Raw genomic sequence first — 18,581 nt, 5'->3', positions numbered from 1 at the left:
TTACAAAGACTGAGCCGAAGAATGTGTTGAAAGGTTTGCTTTAACTGCTTCATCATTGCATTCTTTACCATTAGGTCCTTTTAGGTCTGGGATGGATCCTGAGTTTGTTGTTTACAAAATTTTAGAAGGCACGGTTAGATTTCATGTGCAGGAGGTTCTCTTCTTGTTTGGTGTGGTAATTGGTGCTTTCAGTCTTTATTTGGTGGCATATAATTTTGTAGTGGCTTTTAAAGTTAGCTACATAGCCAGTTTTGTTTTTTCGCCACAGTTTTTTTTTTAATTGGAGCTTTCTTATTGATATGGGTAATTTGTTTATCCTGTTTTTGGTGGTGATTAGTGGTACATATAGTTTAATAACTCTATTGATTTCGAGCAAGAAAATGTTATAATGGTCTTTGGCAGTGTAACAGCCAGAGAATAGAATTTGCCAATCAAGGGATGAGAGGTCGGTGTCTACAAGATCATAGTTGGCTTTTTTAAAGTTGTAGTTGGGTATCCCATTATTTTGGTGATTTTTGTAAGGGCGTATATTGAGACAAAAGTCAATCATGCTGTGGTCACTGTTGGAAACGGGTTCTTTTATTTGTAGTCCATAAACTGAGTTTAAGCTGTTGCAGAAGATGAGGTCGAGGCAGTTATTGAGTCTAGTGTTGTTAGTTACTAGTTGATCTAGACCTAGATTTATAACAGCATTGTATAGGGTTGTATGAACGAGTTCAGTTGTACATTTGTTTATTGTCCAATTAATAAGAGGTAGGTTGAGGTCACCAAGAAAGATGAGAGGGTATGGGCAGGAGGCTGCCCACGTTAGTAGTGAAGTTAACTTGTTTGCATGTGCGATATCGTAGTCCGGGGCTCTGTAACATAGTAAGAAGCGACGTGTGGTGTTTAAGGACAGTTTGCAGACGATAGTTTCCAGAAGAGTGAGTTCATGTGCAACATTTTTTTAGGTTTAGTGACTTTTTATAGAAGATAGCTACTCTACCCCCTCTGCAGGTTTCGCGATCAGACTGGTAAACGTGATAGTCTCTTGTTGTGATGATGGAGTCAGGGAGGGTTGAGTTTAGCCATGTTTCACAGACAAATATAATATAAATATAGCAGTATTTAATAAGAGGAGGAGTTCAAGCATTTTGTTAACAATGCTTCTTGCGTTTATTAGTTTGCAGTGGTTGGTATTGGGGAAGTAAGGGGTGTGCTTACCTAGTTTTGGATGATGGTTGGGTGGTAAGAAGCGAAGTGTGGTGTTTAAGGACAGTTCGCAGACGATAGTTTCCAGAAGAGTGAGTTCATGTGCAACTTGAGTATTTTTTAGGTTTAGTAACTTTTTGTAGAAGATAGCTACTCCACCCCCTCTGCAGGTTTTGCAATCAGACCGGTAAAACCCCAACTCCAAGTAAAGACGCAGAAGCAAGCATTTTCTAAAGTTCACTTTACTAGAATAGGCAAACTGGAACATCTGGGAATCCTGAATCTGAAGGAAAGCCCGGGTTTTCCTTCAGTTAGTCAAATCTCCCAAAACCACCCCCTTTCTCCCCAATCGATCACATCCTCCAATCAACGTTTGTTCCATTTCGACCCAGCCCCCCAACCACTCCTTCTCCAGATGCTGGATGCCCTGACCTTGACCGATAGGAAGAATGCTATTATGTCTACTAACCCCCTCTCCTAAATCACCCCTCCTACTTTCCCACACATGAGGAGGTGGCAGCATTAAAGCTTCCGACTTAATATGGCTTCCAAATCTGACAGTCTCTTACTGTGATGATGGAGACAGGGAGGGTTGAGTTTAGCCATGTTTCACAGACACATATCATGTCAAATGTAGCAGTATTTAATAAGAGGAGGAGTTCGGGCATTTTGTTAACAATGCTTCTTGCATTTATTAGTTTGCAGTGGTTGGTATTGAGGAAGTAAGGGGCGTGCTTACCTAGTTTTGGATGATGGTTGGGTGGATGTTTTGGGTGATGGAGGGCTGGATGTTGGGGGATTGATTGTGGGTCTTACTTTTTATGCAGTCAGCATGGTAGTCGATGTACAGATTTGATGGGATCCTTTTTCTGTAAGAGCTTTAGCTATTAATTAGTGCAGATGTGTTTGGAGAGGAGAAACACAGATCATGGGAGCGGAGTATAAATTCATGTTGTTAATCATTCATGGGCAGAATCCAACACTGTCTCAGCAATGCTTAGCAGACACAGCAAATCCTGGGCTCCCTTCAGTTTGGACCAAGAAAGTCCAAAATGTCCACTCTGTATCCAGGAGCCAAAGAGATGGATGAGGATTCTTCACATCCTGGAAAGGAGATCCATTTGCTTAAGCAAGCAGTTCAGTGTTTGCAATTCACAAGGAAAGGATAGAAAGTAAGTAAGTAGATTAAATGAACAAACCAGCTACTGCATTATTCTTCTTTAGCCCTACTCAAAGAGCCACTGTTTTGCTTCTTGTTTTAAAACCCACCTATAGATGTTTTCTGTGCCAAGTCAGACCCTGAGATTATTCTGTGTCACGAGTGTTTTCAGGATTGCTGTGGCTACTTGATCAGTCACAAACAGTATGGTTTCAATCAAGCCATCTCCTGTTTGCAATTACCTGCAAGCCTTCCCCGCCCTAGTTAATTGCAGGTTAACTGCCCATATAAGCAAGGACCTTTTCGCTTACTACTTGGGCCTAAATGCTGTTTTAGGCCTAGATGCAAGAGCTCTTGCTGGAAGCTGCATGCAGAGCTCAGTGCAACGTCGCAGATGGGAGGAGAAGCACAGATAAAGACTCCAGACACTGTTGCAGAGATACTCCTACGGATGCTTGCCTTTTGCTGTTTTGAAGCACGCAAGCTATCATCGGACCTGCTGTTGCTGGACATTCTTCCTCCCACAAACTTGAAGCTACGTTTGCTGTTTGAACTGTTTTTACTTCAGGTGACTTTTAGCTGTGAAGTTTGTGCTGCCGCCCTTCTACTACCTCGATGATGTATCGACACCGAAGCTGCTTATCTTCATGTTAGCTTTATTCCCTTGTGAACTGTTTCGGTATTGTGGAGAGGAATCTAGGTAGATAGCCTTGCTTCACATAACCAAGATAAGACTTTGTTTTTAATGTGCTTTCTTAAAGACATAGTGCTTTTTAAACATTTTAAAGTAAATTATATTTTTACACAAGACTCCTCTGTCAGATTTATTTCAGTCCTAGTGTGTTTGCTCATGAGCTGGTTCCAGGTCCGGGGGACCCCTCAACCCCATTCCCTAACATTCTGGAGTTCTCTGAAGGTGCCCTTCGTAATGAAGAGATTAATTACAAGTGAGAGGACCTAATCAGTGATGGCACCAGGGGTGCTATTCAGCAGGTTCTGACAGGTTCTGGAGAACTGGTAGTGGAAATTTTGAGTAGTTCGGAGAATCGGCAAAAACCACCTCTGATAGAATTGCATTGCTCAGAATACATATTTATTGTTTTATTTGTCCTCTTTGGAAGTGGTGGGATTCTGCTGGTTCTAGGCGGTTCGGCCGAACCGTTTGTTAAATTGCTGGCTCACCCCACCCCTTGCCCCGCCCATCCGCACCATTATTTATTGCCAATAATGGGCGAGGGGTGGGCAAGCCAGTAATTTAACAAATGGTTCGGTGTTTTTTTGTAATTTTATTGGCCTCGCAGCAGTGGTGGGTTCCTCCCAGTTGGGCCCAGTTCCGTGGAGCCAGTAGCGGTGACGATATGAACAGAAAGGCAGGACTGGACTCATTATCAGTAGCTAATTAGTTCATTGTTATCAGTGACTCCCACTGATTTTAAACTCATTTTAAAACTGGGATTGGTGACTACTGAAATTTAAATATTCAACATTGGTCTCAGAAATCTTTGATTTGAACTTTGATTTGAACAAAGAAGCAAGAAAAATCGTAAAATGGGGCAAAACTCACTTAACCATAATAATTTCTAGATATTTTAAGTGTAGAGAATTCAAGTGTTGAAAATGACCCATTATTTCATCTCTTTTTCCGCACTAGGTACCACTATTTGATTTCTTTACATTTTATTCAAATAACAACAGAAAACCCAATACAGTTCAGTATGAATTGGCTTTCCAGTCCTTCCTTGATGCACTTTTTCACATTGGTTATCTAGTTTAAATGCCAAAGAAAAATCAATGATATATTTTTCAAACCTTTGGAGAATCACACTGTCAATTGTTCACACTGCTCAAGCAAAACTAACAGGGGTGAATTAAGTTTTAGCTAAAAAATGGAGCTTTAATTCCAGAAGTCCATCCTTTAAACTTGGACTTCTGGAATTAAAAGGCTCTGGATTAAATGGTACTCCAGATTAAAAATGGAGAAGAGTATCTTGCTTTTAGACATGATAATAGCTGTCTAGAAAGGTGAGTTATGAGCTATTTTTACGTCATCAGAAATTTAATTTATTACCTGTTAAAAATGCAAAGACAAGGAGTACAAGGAGCAAATAAAAGACCTTCATGTTGGGGTTGGTTCTGGACCAAATCTTACTTGTGGGACAGAAACCAGCTCTCAGCTCTCCTTGTGACTTCTTGAAAAGCATCCCCCCCCCACAAGCTCCACCGCCTTAGGAGGCAGGGGAGGGCTGCAGGTTGATCCCAAGGGGGTCTGGGGCTACTGGTCTACCAGTTAAAAGCCTGGTAGACCAGTACCTCTGCTAAATCCTAAAGAATTATCACATGACCATCAAACCACGCCCACAAAATAAGCCACGCCCACAGAACCGGTAGTAAAAAAAATTTAGAACCCACCCCTGCCTCTCAGCACACTGAACTGTTTGTTAAATTGCTGGCTCGCCCGCCCCTCACCCCACCCCACCTGCCACCCGCGCAGCACCAGCCTACTCTAGCCACAGGTGGGGAATTGTGGCTCTTTTACAACCTGTGGACTTCAACTTCCAGAATTCCTGAGACAGCCAAGCTGTCTCAGGAATTCTGGAAGTTGAAGTCCACAGGTTGTAAAAGAGCCACAATTGCCCACCCCTTCCCTAGCCCATCCAGTCGCTGGGGGAGAACCGGTAGTAAAAATTTTTAATAGTTTAGAGAACTGGTAATAAGATTGGCTGGCCATGCCCCCGAACTGGTTCCTGGCTCCGTCACCAGTCGCTTACCCTGCCCACCATCATTGCCCACATGCAGCCCCGAGACTCCGCCCTTTGCCAGCCAGGAGCGCTGCCGCCAGTCGCTCCCGTGCACCCGGCTGCCTGCCTGCCTCGTCAACGCCACCATGAGGAAAGGCCCCAAAGTTTTGCTGCCTGGGATCCACGTGGGCTGCCACAGGGAGAGTCGGGTATGGCTGGCTGGATGCTGCCCGGAGCTGAGCTTGAAGCTGGCAGGAGGAGGAACGTTGCCTCTTAGCAGCTCGACCAAGTGATAAGCCATCCGCCCCAGACACATGGGAGCAGAGCAGAAGGTGAAACTTGCCCCAGAGGCTGCCACCCCCATGATGCGCCCACGCCCAACACGACTTGCCTGGGCGCGTGGGGCCCAGCATCCCCATGACCTTCCTAGGGCCCTGGGTCTACCTGCGAGGGCTGTTGTGCAGAACCTGTGGGGCAAAGACGCTGAGTTTTCCATGGGCGCTTCCTAGGCTCCAGCCGGGTCAGAAAGCCAGCAGAGGGTGCGAGATGCATGCTGCATTTCCTCCGCAGGGCCGGGAGGAAGTTTGAAAAAGTTCCCCGCCAGCGCCAGATGGGCTCAAGTGGCTGCAGTGGCGACGGCGGCGATAGCGTCCGGGCAGATCCAACAGGTGAGAGCACAGGAGGTGCCACACAGTGCAGGTGCGCCTTTGCAAAGCGGCTTCACAGTTGGCGTCTCCTTTCCCCAGCTGGGGCTGCTGCGCCTTACCCCACCAGGGAACCGGCAGAGGAAGTGGGGAGGGTGGGCGTGGGGGGTGGGCATCCTATCCAACTGGGCTTTTGCAAAATCAAGCGTGAGTTGGGAATTCCGATGCTCAATGAGCATTTTGTGTGGCTGGCAGGGAGAGGGGGGTGGGTGGGAATCTGAGCCTGTGAATTGGATTGCTTGGGGTGGGGGGCCAGGATCTCCAATGACTGGCTTTGCAGCAGAGGGATCTTTAAACCTCCAAAAAAAAGGACAGGTTGCCCAAACGTTTGTGCTTCTGGATTCCCTGCCTGTCTTGGCTCTGTCAGGGTTGGGTCTCTCTCGCCTGGAGAGAGGGTTTCTTGGATATGTATGTGTGTGTTGTGTTAGGCTAGGCAGGGAGGTGTGATTCACATGGTTGTTAACTTAAGTGAATCCGGCTTCCCCCCCCCCATTGACTTTGCTTGTTGGAAAGGCTGGCTCCCCCCCCCCCCCGGCCATCTCAGCCCTTCTGCCCTGCCTTAACCTTAAACCGAGCTGCGTTTCCTCCGAAATCCAGTCCATTTCCTCGCTGGGCAAGACTTACCTGCCCCTGCCACTCAATTTCCAGGAGTTGTTTGTTTAGAGACGGGAAACCTTCCAGGTTTCCAGTGGGGGGAGGTTTGAGCTGTGGAATATCTCACTGCCACACATGTGTGTCCCCCCCCCTCGCCCTTTTTTGCCTTGAAAAGGCAGAAGCTTGAAGAGGTTGAAGAAAAATAATGTTCTTAGAAGCTTCTGATGCTCAGGCAACTCAGCTTGGATCGTCAGAGGTGTTTAAAGGGATTCTTTGAAGAGGTTGTAGGGAATAAAATCCCCTTAAAAGCCTCTGGCAATCCCAGCAGATTTGCCTGATCGTCACAAGCTTCTAAAAGCATTGTTTTCTGCAACCTCTTAAGGTTGTAGAAAAAACGCCCACCCAGTCACATTACCCACAAAACCGGTAGTAAAAAATTTTAGAACCCACCCCTGACAGGCTGCCCAGGCTACAGCCGAAGCTCCGCATCGTAATGGGCTCCAGGAGGAGGAGGGGCGCCGTCTGCCCCATTGAGATGAAGGGGAGAAAGAAAGATGAGAGAGATGAGACACCCAGAGATACCTGTTTAAAAGAAAATACTGGGAGCCACAAAACCTGAGTAGGAGTAAGTGATATGGAGTTGTCAATGCCCACCCAAGTTTAAGGTTGTGTTTAAGTGTTTACATGTGTTTAAGGTCAAGTATTTAAGGTTGAAGACATCCGATCACTTCACCCTGCAGCCAGCCCTGTAGGCCTGCGCCCGTCTCCCACCTGGGCAGCAGCGGCCTACCTACCCTGGTTGTATCACCTTGCCCTGCAGCCGGCCCAAACGCCCGCCTCGGATTGTCTCCGACTGCTCCAGCAGGTCATTTTTATTTAATTAATTTAATTAAGAATGCTGCAATAGGCATAAATGATGACCAGTCAAAAGAGGTCCTGTCAGAAATCACTATTTTCAGCCCTCTGGGTAGTCCCTATGTGCATACGGACTACTCAGAGGGCTGAAAAAGTTATTTTTGACTGGTCCTCGCACTTTTGACCAGTCCTTGAAGTTACGACTGTCCTCACATAAGTGCGAGGACCAGTCAGAAATGACTTTTTTCAGCCCTCTGAGTAGTCCCTATGCACATAGCCACACCCACCCGGTCAAATGACCAGCTAGCCACGTCCACCCTGTCACATGACCAGCTAGCCACGCCCACCCTGTCACATGACCACCAAGCCACACCGCCAACTAAGCCATGCCCACAGAACCGGTTGTTAAAAAAATTGAATCCCACCACTGCTCTTTGGGATAATAATAGTGTTCCCCGGCCTGTATTTTCCAGTTGTTTTGAATTATAGATCGTCATGCACAGTCACTTCATGGGTTTACCTCCAAATGATGTGGATAACACGAGGATAAGGAACAAAATGAGACAATCAAGGTAAATCATAATATGTCCCAAATGGGTAGTAAGATAGTAGTGATTTCTTCAAGATCAAGGAAGGAGAAGGCTGCAGAGATGAAGGAATGGCAGGCTGATTTTCCTCATCACCCCAAAGCAGGCTTGGCACACTCAGGTGGAGGAAAAGGTGAACGCTTCCCATTGCACCTGTCACTGTTGCAACACTTTAGAACTTGAATTTCAGTTACAAATCTGAGAGTAGTGCCACATCTCCAATGGTCACTTCCTATAGGACAACGAGCGTAGACTCCCCGAAATTCACCACCTTTAAAGGGGGGGAAAAAGAACTGTGGGTCAGGGAGAGACAAGAAGATCGAGAGATGGGAGCTGAAGGCCTGCTGAGCAAACGCAGCCAGTGGCTCCCAGCCAAGGACTCTGGCACCCAAATGAGACGATTACAGTTCTCAAGGTTAAGTTACCCTGCATTCACTTGATTGAATTCAAACGCCCTAGACCCAAGAAAATATTTGCTTCTTCATTTTGTGTACCACCAGGACAGCTTGTCAATAGAGAATGGGTTGGCCTTCATCACTTGCTGGAGCTCTACCACTAGATTAGGGGTGGGCTTCAAAAATTTTAGCAACGGGTTCTCTGCCTGGTTGCAGGGTGGGTGTGGCCATGGTGGGTGTGGCCTGGTCGGCCTCATGCATCACGGGGGGGGGAGGCTTTTTGCCCTCCCTGGGCTCCGGGGGCTTTGCTTGAACCCCCAAGAGGGCGAAAATGGCCTCCGCAGGCTCCACAGGCCCTCTGAACTTCCTGAACTTCTAGTAGGCATATTTTTCGCCTTCTCCGAGCCTCCCTGCATGTCCTGCACTTACCTGCATCCAAAATGGGCCAATTGGGGACTTTGGGAGGGCGGGATGGGCAGGGCCAGCCAGGAGTGGGATTTGGGGGTTCTCTGAACTGCATAGAATCTCATCTAGAGGTTCTCCCAAACCCCAGCAAACCCCCAGCAGCCCATTCCCTGCACTAGATGGAGAATAATGGCAAATGCTGTGAAATTCCAGAATGCTGAGCCAAGAGAAAGTGTCCATAACATTTAATCAGAATGGGACAACTTGACACTGGTAGCTTGGCACGGCCAGCTGAGGATGGCCTTCTCACCACTGCCAAGTCCCCTCTGCCAACTCAGCACTACAATTTCTTCTCAGGACACATCAATACTGGAAATTCGCTATGGGCACCTGATAGAGAGCTGTGCAAGCAAGCGAGTGAGTGAGCAGCCAGGGGCAGGGATGGGTGGGGCACTGGATGGAGAGCCAGGCAGGAGGTCGGGTGAGCAAGCGGGCTGTCAGAGGGTGGTGGAGGTATGTTGACTCCATCCTAAATGCTGAACCGGCAGTTGGGCTGCAGCAGAGGATGGAGTGGCACTAGACTGGGCACTTCCCATTTTGACCCCCTCACTGCCACCATTCCCTGTGTGGGCAGATTGGCTGTGGTGGTGTGTGGGCGGTGGGCAGGGCTTCTGCTGCTCTGCCAGTTTTCTTAAAAGTGACATGGGTGTGCTAGGTTTTTTTCTTCAGCACTGCCACCACACATTGCAAGGTTTTTTTTCGTTGCACAGCAGCGGTGGCACTTAAAGAAAACTGGCAGAACCATGGCACAAAAAAAAAAAAAAACCTGGCAGAGGCCACTTGACAAGGAACAGAAACCTTGCAATGTGGCAGTGGCACTTTAAAAAACAAACTGGCAGAGAAGCAGCATGGAAAAAAAAGTGGCAGAGAGTGGCAGAAGGTCTGCCTACTGCTGTCACACCGCCGCAGCCAAACTGCCCATTAGGGGTGAAGTCAAGGCAATGGTGGCAGTGAGAGGGTCTTAATGGGAAGTACACCCCTCCTTGGTGCTGTCCCATCCCCCACTGCGGCCAAACTGCCAGTTTGGCATTTGGGCCAGAGTCAACCTACCACCGCCCCCCTCTGACAGTCCGCTCGCTCACCTGGTTCTCCATCCAGTGCCCGCAGCGAGTTAATCCAACAGCAAATTTCCAGTGTTGACATGTCCTGCGAAGAAATGGTGGTGGCGAGAAGGCCTCCCCCAGCGAGCTAACGGCCTGAAGTTGTCATATAGACAGACCCACATCTAATAACACACGTTAATACCTGAGATTATGATCAGATGACATGTTCCTCAAGGGATGTTATTGGAGAAACGTCAATGAACTTGTCATCAAAGTCTTGCCCTGAAGTTCAGAGATCCCGTGAAAGATCTCTGGAAACTTCACCAGATCTAAATAATGCTGGTCTGGGGATTCCTGGGCCTTGCCATGTTGTGCCCACTTTGTGGGTCCTGATTTGGCTTCCTGTTAGTTACATGATGCCATTTAATGAACTGACTGGCCCCGCCCCCATCTATTCTCTGCCTCCCGAGTCCCAGCTGATCGGGAGGGAATGGGGATTTTGCAGTAACCTTCCCCTGCCACGCCCACCAAGCCACGCCCACAGAACCAGTAGTAAAAAAATTTGAATCCCTCCACTGGTTATGGCTGAAGGTCTTAAACAAGAATCATGTTTGGGTGTGCTGGAATCTTACCTTCTGAGTACAGTGATTCCGTCACACAAAAATTAATGCCTTCCTTGCACTTTTCTGCTTTGTCTTGGCATCTGTCTTTAAACGGTCCATTGCAGCTGTAGCAGGTGATTCCATGGGCTGCAAGAACGAAAGAGAGCAAAAGCAGTTTCAGAAAATCTTTGCTTCCTTCTCATACAAAATTCAGAGTCTGATATTTTAAAAAAAAGTTTTAAACTGTTAAAAGATTTAGTGCCTATTTCCAACTTTACTTCATTGTTTAAAGTTTTGGAAAGCAACAACTGACAAGAAGAATTATTTAAGAGTTTACAATCACTTCCTCCCTCCCTCCCTCCCTCCCTTCCTTCCTTCTCAAAGCACCATGGATCTGTACAAACAATGGGCCAAAAGAATTTGGGGGACTCTTGAGGGATTTAGATTACTACAGTGGTCAAGCCTTAGCCAAATCAGGCTCATGTGGCTTGGAGGTGGACTTCAGAAACATTTCATATATTATGATTAGGATGCAAAGTTATTTATTACGATGCAAATTTACCTGGAACAGCAGAATATACTATAAGCTACAGTTGCAACAGTGCAGTTTGGGTGTGGCGGAAGCTGCAAATCTGCTGTTGAAGATAACAGGAATAACGTAATAACAGAGTTGGAAGGGACCTTGGAGGTTTTCTAGTCCACCTCTTGCTCAAGCAGGAGAAACATGGAAAAGCCACTATTATAAGCATGTACAAAAGTAAACCTAAGGATCAGTTTCCACTTGTTAGAAATGTAAGTGACTAAATACAGATCAGCCAATGCGATTGCATCATTTAAATGCCTTGTATGAAACCGACTGTGTAAATTGTTTGTGTTTGTGTTTGTACTCCCATCACCTGGGATCTTTCTGAGCTGGTTGAGCAAATTGCCCTTTTGAGGAAGGCCAAGGTGTTCTCGCACAATTAACAGAGTTGGAAGGGACCTTGTGGGTCATCTAGACGAACCCCCCACCCCCAACCAAGCAGAAGACCCTACACCATTTCTGACAGATGACAGTCCAGTCTCTTCTCGAAAGCTCCCACAGTTGATTGCTCTCCCTGTCAGAAAATTCCTCCATATTTCCAGGTTGAATCTCTCTCATGAAGAGAAATTGCTGGTTTACAAAATGGCTGCTATGAAGGCACGGCCAGCCCAAAATAATACAGGGATCAAATTTGTAATGTTCCTGTCTTACTCTTTCTGTCCAGAATTACATGTTCATCGATTTAGCCTTCTCTGATTTGCTTTTTTGGAAGTACAATAGAACTTGGGCTCCCTTTTTTAAACAGTTCATATTAAACTTTGTATCTGTTTCGGAACCATCACTCCAACATTCACACATTTGTATTTTTGAATTTCCTGATGGAGCTAATATTACCTTTTGTGACGATACATGTTGTAGAATAGTTTCTGATGAAGTGCATTTTAAAATGTATGAATGTTCAAGTTTTGAATAATGATTAGGTTAGCTGTTATGCTTCAGTATTCAAGTCAACAAACTGGATACATTCAAACATCCATAGTGGTATATTTTATTTTTTCAGGATGCTGCTTCACATCCACCTGTCTCTTTTTTTCCGCTCCCTTTTTAAAGGCTAGTAAATTGCTGGGGTTTTTTTTCCAACTTACCCAGGGTGGAAGAAAGCAGAATGAAGAACCCACAGAGAAGCACCTTCTTCATTCTTGCTCAGATGCTCGACTTGGCAAAAGGGATGAGGCTGAACAGGAGAGAAAATCTGTGTGATCCAGATCAGACTCTTTTGCACAGACCTGTCCATCCCATTTATATTGGGTGAAGCTCCTGGGAAGGCCAGTTAAAAAGGGACACGTGGCTCTAGTTTGGCTTGGGCGGGGCCTGTTCTTCTGACATTGGAGTTTCTGTCTAATGTGAAGGCTCACCTTGTATAGTACAAAAGAAAACAATGTATATTATATTATCTAGGAAGTCTTTGCATTGTGTAACAAACCATTTGAAAGATCCCATTTGTCATGTCCCTTATTTAACGATTACTTCTCTATCACTGCCCTTGCTTTTGACAATCACTTAATGTATGTTAATCACCAATGATGGGGCCTTGGTGCTCTCTGAGCTTGCTTGTTTTCTTGACAATGATGTTACCTTGTTGGGCTAACGAAATGTCTGCAAGAAAACAACCAAGCTCAGAATCCCTCATTTCAACCCTGAACTACAAATATTCTCCTTTATTGGTGCCAATCGCCAATATCGGGGGGTTTTCTGTTCTGATAGAATATATATTCTAATTTTTCTCTTTAATAATCCCTCAATGGTTTACCAAACTAATCACATACATAAATAGACCAAAATAAAGGCTTTGTCAAGTGCTGCTGCCTAGAATTTTCATTGCCTCATCAATAACTTTGTTTGGGAGGAAGTATATGTATTTGGTTTTACCTTGCTTTCTTCTAGGATGTTTTCCCCATTTTTCTCACTGTGGCCTACAGCTTTGGGATTCCTCAGGGTTTTCATACTAGCAAAGATTGAGCTTCTTCACTTCAGCCAAGGTCAGTTAAAGGGGAAAAACTAAGGTTCTACATTTAGGCAAAACAACAATAACAACACCAAAAGGCACAGGTACAGTATATGTGGTACCTTGCTCAATAGTAGTAACTGTGAGACAGATCCTGAAGTCCCAGTGGACAACCATTTAGATATGAGCCAGCAGTGTGCAACAGCTGCCAAAAAAGCCAACATAGTTCTAGGCTGCATAAACAGGGATAGAATCAAGATCATGTGAAGTGTTAATACCACTTTATAATGCCTTGGTAAGGCCACACTTGGAATTCCGCATAGAAGTTTTGGTTGCCACGATGTAAAAAAAGAGGTTGAGACTCTAGAAAGAGTGCAGAGAAGAGCAACAAAGATGATTAGGGGACTGGAGGCTAAAACATATGAAGAACGATTGCAGGAACTGGGTATGTCTAGTTTAATGAAAAGAAGGACTAGGGGAGACATGATACCAGTGTTCCAATATCTCAGGGGCTGCCACAAAGAAGAGGGAGTCAAGCTATTCTCCAAAGCAGTGGTCACCAACTGGTGGTCCGCAGACCACTGGTAGTCCATGAGAAAATGTTGGTGGCCTGCGGAGAAATCTTCATATTTTTGCATTTTTTATATTGCACTCATCCTGAAGCTACAGCTCCTGGGCCGGATATGACCCCCGAGAGCAATTAATCCAGCCCGTGAATGGGAACACAAGGCTGCACCACCCACCCCACCCACATTCCAGCCCCCACTCTTAAGGCCGAGCACAAACCTCACCTTGAGTAAAGCAGTGTGAGCCACACTAATTGTAATTGGAAGGTAAGACCAAGAGCTCGCCGTGCTCAGCTGAAAAGCTGCCGGGTGGGGGGGCATTCAGCTGTCTTTCTGGCCCACATCTCTCCTTATGCTATGCTTCCAAGTGGGAGACCTGAGAGAAAGCTCCTGCTCCAGGCAACCAGTACCTCTTTTGTGCTCCTTCTCTCAAGAAGCTTGGTCAATCTGACTGAAGGAAAATGAAGACTGGCTTGCTGACGTTAGTGGGCAAGTCGGTCCGTGACTATAGTAGTCACAGGACTGGCCTGTTGGTCATCCCAAAGCAGCTCCTCCACCAGGGTGCACCGGCCTGCAGGGGTGCTGACTGCTCCCTGGCAGGCCGGTGCACCCGGGTGGAGGAGCTGCTCCAGGATGACCAACGGGCCAGTTCTGTGAGTGTGACTACTACAGCTCTGGAATATGGGACCGGCCGTGGCAGAGCTGGAAATCTCTGCCCTAGGGTGGCATGTGCAATGTGCAACTTTGCAGATGGTACAATACGCAAGAGATGGCTGTCAAGGGGCAAAATATTAACCCAACTGTTCACCCTGCGTGAAGAAATTAAATTATTTTTCTACCAGCAAAATAATACAAAATTTCAAGAACTGTTGTCTGACAATGAATGGGTAGCCACGCTTGCATACCTGGCAGATATATTTTCACTGTTAAATGAACTTAACATATCTTTCCAAGGACAACTTAAGGACCTGTTCACACTGAGGTAAAATGGATGCTTCTCAAAAGAAATTATTACTGTGGCAAACGCGATTGGCTGAAGAAGATCAGCAGATGTTTTCAAATGTTGATGAATATATGAGAGAGAAGGATGTCAACCAGCAGGTGATAACCACTGTTCAACAGCACTTACAATCACTCCAGAATGTTTTGGTGGTTATTACCCAAAGAAAGAAGACCTCAGACATGGCAATATGTGGATAATAGAACCATTTGCAGCAAACATTAAAGATAGCAATTTAAGTATGCATGAAAAAGAAAGCCTCGTCGATCTCTCATCCGACGACGGTCTCAAAGCTAAATTCCAGTTATCCATATCAAGATCTCATTTCTGGCTCTCCCTAAAAAGTGAATACCCATTGCTGAGTGAAAAAGCAATTAATTTTTTTTAGGGGGAGAATTTATTTTTAAACAAAACATAAAACATAAATCCATCATCCATTTCAATTGCAAACAGCGTGTCGGTCGGTTACAAATCTTTTGTGCTTCATCTCTATGTTCAGAATTTACTAATTATCTAATTTCTCATATTGTCAAACAAATAAACATGAGGAAGCAGAACATGAGGAAGCAGAAATTCCCCACTCGTGGAGGGAGGCCAATATCAGCTTAATTCCAAAGGAAGACCCCCCCCCCTTGACAGACATAAAAAATTACAGAACAATATCTCTTTTGAATTCCGATTATAAAATTTTCACAACAATTTTGGCAAACAGATTAAAAGTCTTCCTGAATGAATTTATACATACTGACCAGAACGGGTTTTTACCATCACGTCAAATACGAGATAATTTGAGAGTCATGTTAAACGTATTGGAATACTATGAAGAGCATCCAGGCAAACAAGTAGCACTAGTTTTTATAGACGCCCAGAAGGCTTTTGACAGGGTCAACTGGGAGTTTATATTAATACAGCTAGAACATATGGGTTTTGGACAGAGATTTATAAATGCAATCAAAGCTATTTATTCCAAACAAACGGCCAGATTACTGATAAATGGGGATTTAACAGAAGAGTTTTCTATTAGCAAAGGTACAAGACAGGGCTGCCCCCTCTCCCCCTTACTTTTTATTTTATCATTAGAAACTTTACTACGAAAAATAAGGAATGAGGAAAAGATAAAAGAATTGGACAACAGGTATATAAAACTCAGGCCTTTGCAGATGACATGATTTTCATCCTGGAGGAGCTGATAAAATCTTGCACATACCTACTAGAGAGATTGAGGAATTTGGGGCAGTAGCAGGACTATTAATTAATAAAAAGAAAACAAATTTATTAACAAAGAATATTTCAGAGGAAGATAAAAAAGACTTACAGGAAGTGACTGGGTTGAAAATAGTTAATAAAATCAAGTATCTAGGAATTTGGTTATCTGGTAGATGTTCGAGTATACAAGAAGACAATTACAACAAATTATTAACTCAAACAAAGAAAGATTTAAATTAATGGGGTAAAATACAACTCTCACTTCTGGGACGAGTCACAACAGTCAAATCTTACATTCTACCAAAATTTAACCTCCTATTTCAAACTGCCCCAGCGAATTTATCTAAAAATTTTTTTATGGAATTAAACCGAATAATAACTAAATTTATCTGGCAGGGGAAAAAGCCACGGATTAAGAAAAAGATGATGCAGGAGATAAAAGAAAGAGGAGGCCTGGGACTACCATGCTGGGAGAACTATTACTCAGCCGCTTTGTTAGCGTGGGTAAAAGAATGGATTACCTTGGGTAATAACCGTCTTCTTAAACTAGAAGGTTACGATCTACAACAGGGCTGGCATATGGCACTTTGGCGAAATGGCACCCCACAAAGTAAATGGTTTACTAGACACTACATAAGAAACATTCTAATTCGAAACTGGGAAAAGGTTAGCAAAAAATACTACATTAAAACACCATGTTGGATATCCCGGGTGGAAGCATTGACATATCCCAAACTTTACAACCCAACAAAGAAATTAACATATAAAGACCTATTGAATGCACAGGGAAAATTAAAACCTAAACAGGAATTGAACTTGTTAGGAATACAAGTAGATTGGTGGACTTATTTACAGATCCAATCCAAATTCAAAAAAGATAGAGATGGGAAAGGCATACATGTGGATCTACAAGAATTAGATAAAATCTTGATGGGCCAGGAAAAAGGAATGATTTCAAAAAGTTATGAATTATTAATGAGATTAGAGATAGGTGATGAGATAATTAAAGACACAATGATCGCCTGGGGGAAAAATTTTGGGTATTCAATCCACTTAGACAAATGGCAAGGGATATTTACTCAAACCTCACCTTGAGTAAAGCAGTGCGAGCCACACTAATTGGAATTAGAAGGTAAAACCAAGAGCTTGCCGTGCTCAGCTGAAAAGCTGCTGGGGGAGGGCATTCAGCTGTCTTTCTGACCCACATCTCTCCTTATGCTATGCTTCCAAGTGGGAGACCCGAGAGAAAGCTCCTGCTCCAGGCAACCAGTACCTCTTTTGTGCTCCTTCTCTCAAGAAGCTTGGTCAATCTGACTGAAGGAAAATGAAGACTGGCTTGCTGACGTTAGTGGGCAAGTCGGTCCGTGACTATAGTAGTCACAGGACTGGCCTGTTGGTCATCCCAAAGCAGCTCCTCCACCAGGGTGCACCGGCCTGCAGGGGTGCTGACTGCTCTCCGGCAGGCCGGTGCACCCGGGTGGAGGAGCTGCTCCAGGATGACCAACGGGCCAGTTCTGTGAGTGTGACTACTACAGCTCTGGAATATGGGACCGGCCGTGGCAAAGCTGGAAATCTCTGTCCTAGGGTGGCATGTGCAATGTGCAACTTTGCAGATGGTACAATACGCAAGAGATGGCTGTCAACGGGCAAAATATTAACCCAACTGTTCACCCTGCGTGAAGAAGTTAAATTATTTTTCTACCAGCAAAATAATACAAAATTTCAAGAACTCTTTTTTTTTTAAAAAAAAAATAGTCTTTATTTACCTTTTTCATTAAAAAAAACCACAAAGAAAACAACAACAAACAACAACAACAAACTCTACAAATGACATACAAGATAACATAACAAATAACAAACATATCTACCAATATTCGATATGAAATATCTATATTACATTCTGAGGGAGACAGGACGGCTTATATCTCTTTATATATCAATTAGGTCTATCCAACCTCACTTTATTTATATATTATCAATTTCTCAATAAACATAATTCTTCTTTTAGTTTGGGTTAGATTTTCTCTTTGCTAGCCAAGTATATAGTTTTTCCCAAGATAAACATGATTGTGTTTGGTCTCTATCTTTAATTTTTTAGTCAGTTTATCTGCTTCCGCACATTCCAAAATCTTTTTCATAATTGCTTCCTCTGATGGGATATTTTTGTTTTTCCAAAATTGAGCATATGTCAATCTCGTCACTGTGATAATGTGAAGAGCCAAATACCATAGGTCTTTTTTAATATTATCCGGTTTAGAGCCGAGCAAGCATGTCTCTGGTGACCAATTAATCTTTTGGTTTAAAATCTCATTAAGCCATTTTTTAATTTTTCCCCAAAATTTTACTGCTTCCGGGCATGTCCACCATTGATGGTAGTAGGTGCCTTGTTCCAGTCCGCACTTCCAACATTCAGCAGATTGTCCAGTGAACATTTTAGCCAATCTATCACGGGGAAGGTGCCACTTATATATCATCTGGTAAATATTTTCTTTGTATGCCGTGGAAACTACTAACTTCATATTCTTCCACCACATCCCTTGCCATTTGTCTAAGTGGATTGAGTAACCGAAATTTTTCCCCAGGCGATCATTCTATCTTTTATTATTTCATCACCTATCTCTAATCTCATTAACAATTTATACCTTTTCAAAATCATACCTTTTTCTTGGCCAATCAGGATTTTATCTAGTTCTTGTAAATCCACGTGTATGCCACCCCCATCTCTATCTTTCTTAAATTTAGACTGAATCTGAATATAGGTCCACCAAACCACTTGTAATCCTAAAGAGTTCAATTCCTGTTTAGATTTTAATTTTCCCTGTGCATTCAATAGATCCTTATATATTAATTTCTTTGTCGGATTATAAAGTTTGGGATATGTCAGTGCTTCTACAGGTGAAATCCAGCACGGTGTTTTAATATAATATTTTTTGCTGACCTTTTCCCAG

At 44.1% G+C, this 18,581-nt stretch overlaps 2 protein-coding genes across 3 annotated transcripts; both read right to left on the bottom strand.

Annotated features, from left to right (window-relative positions):
- On the bottom strand, positions 1 to 5,130 carry LOC148115617 (uncharacterized). Its single transcript, XM_087885183.1, is given in 4 exon segments — positions 1 to 97; positions 99 to 933; positions 1,294 to 1,474; positions 5,119 to 5,130. Coding segments are annotated over 4 exon segments (1,125 nt in total).
- A 2,571-nt stretch (positions 5,131 to 7,701) lies between these two features.
- Positions 7,702 to 13,070, bottom strand: LOC117667926 (uncharacterized). Of its 2 annotated transcripts, XM_087885086.1 has the most exons (4): positions 12,984 to 13,070; positions 12,002 to 12,090; positions 10,364 to 10,480; positions 7,702 to 8,099 (listed from the first exon to the last, which is right to left on the bottom strand). In XM_087885086.1, the coding sequence occupies exons 2-4, from the start codon at positions 12,051 to 12,053 to the stop codon at positions 7,921 to 7,923; spliced, it is 348 nt and encodes a 115-aa protein (XP_087741212.1). In that variant the 5' UTR covers positions 12,054 to 12,090; positions 12,984 to 13,070; the 3' UTR covers positions 7,702 to 7,920. The 2 variants fall into 2 exon arrangements, with proteins under 2 accessions (XP_087741212.1, XP_034277431.2); XM_034421540.3 differs by lacking the exon at positions 12,984 to 13,070 and having other exon boundaries at positions 12,002 to 12,345.
- Between the last annotated feature and the right edge of the window lie 5,511 nt (positions 13,071 to 18,581).

The sequence above is a fragment of the Pantherophis guttatus genome, chromosome 2 (genome assembly GCF_059756535.1).
Source record: "Pantherophis guttatus breed Tessera chromosome 2, ASM5975653v1, whole genome shotgun sequence".
In the NCBI taxonomy this organism is placed as follows: Eukaryota; Metazoa; Chordata; class Lepidosauria; order Squamata; family Colubridae; genus Pantherophis; species Pantherophis guttatus.
The sequence above is the reverse complement of the archived record's forward strand: the minus strand, read 5'-3'. Positions and strand labels throughout refer to the sequence as shown.

Bases quoted from the DNA above. Each gene is read 5' to 3' on its own strand.
- LOC117667926 (XM_087885086.1), bottom strand. From the start codon at position 12,053: ATGAAGAAGGTGCTTCTCTGTGGGTTCTTCATTCTGCTTTCTTCCACC. The intron at 10,481-12,001 runs GTAAGTTGGAAA...TCGTTCTTGCAG, and splicing joins TCTGCTTTCTTCCACCCTGG to CCCATGGAATCACCTGCTAC. The intron at 8,100-10,363 runs GTAAGATTCCAG...CCCCCTTTAAAG, and splicing joins GGAATCACTGTACTCAGAAG to GTGGTGAATTTCGGGGAGTC.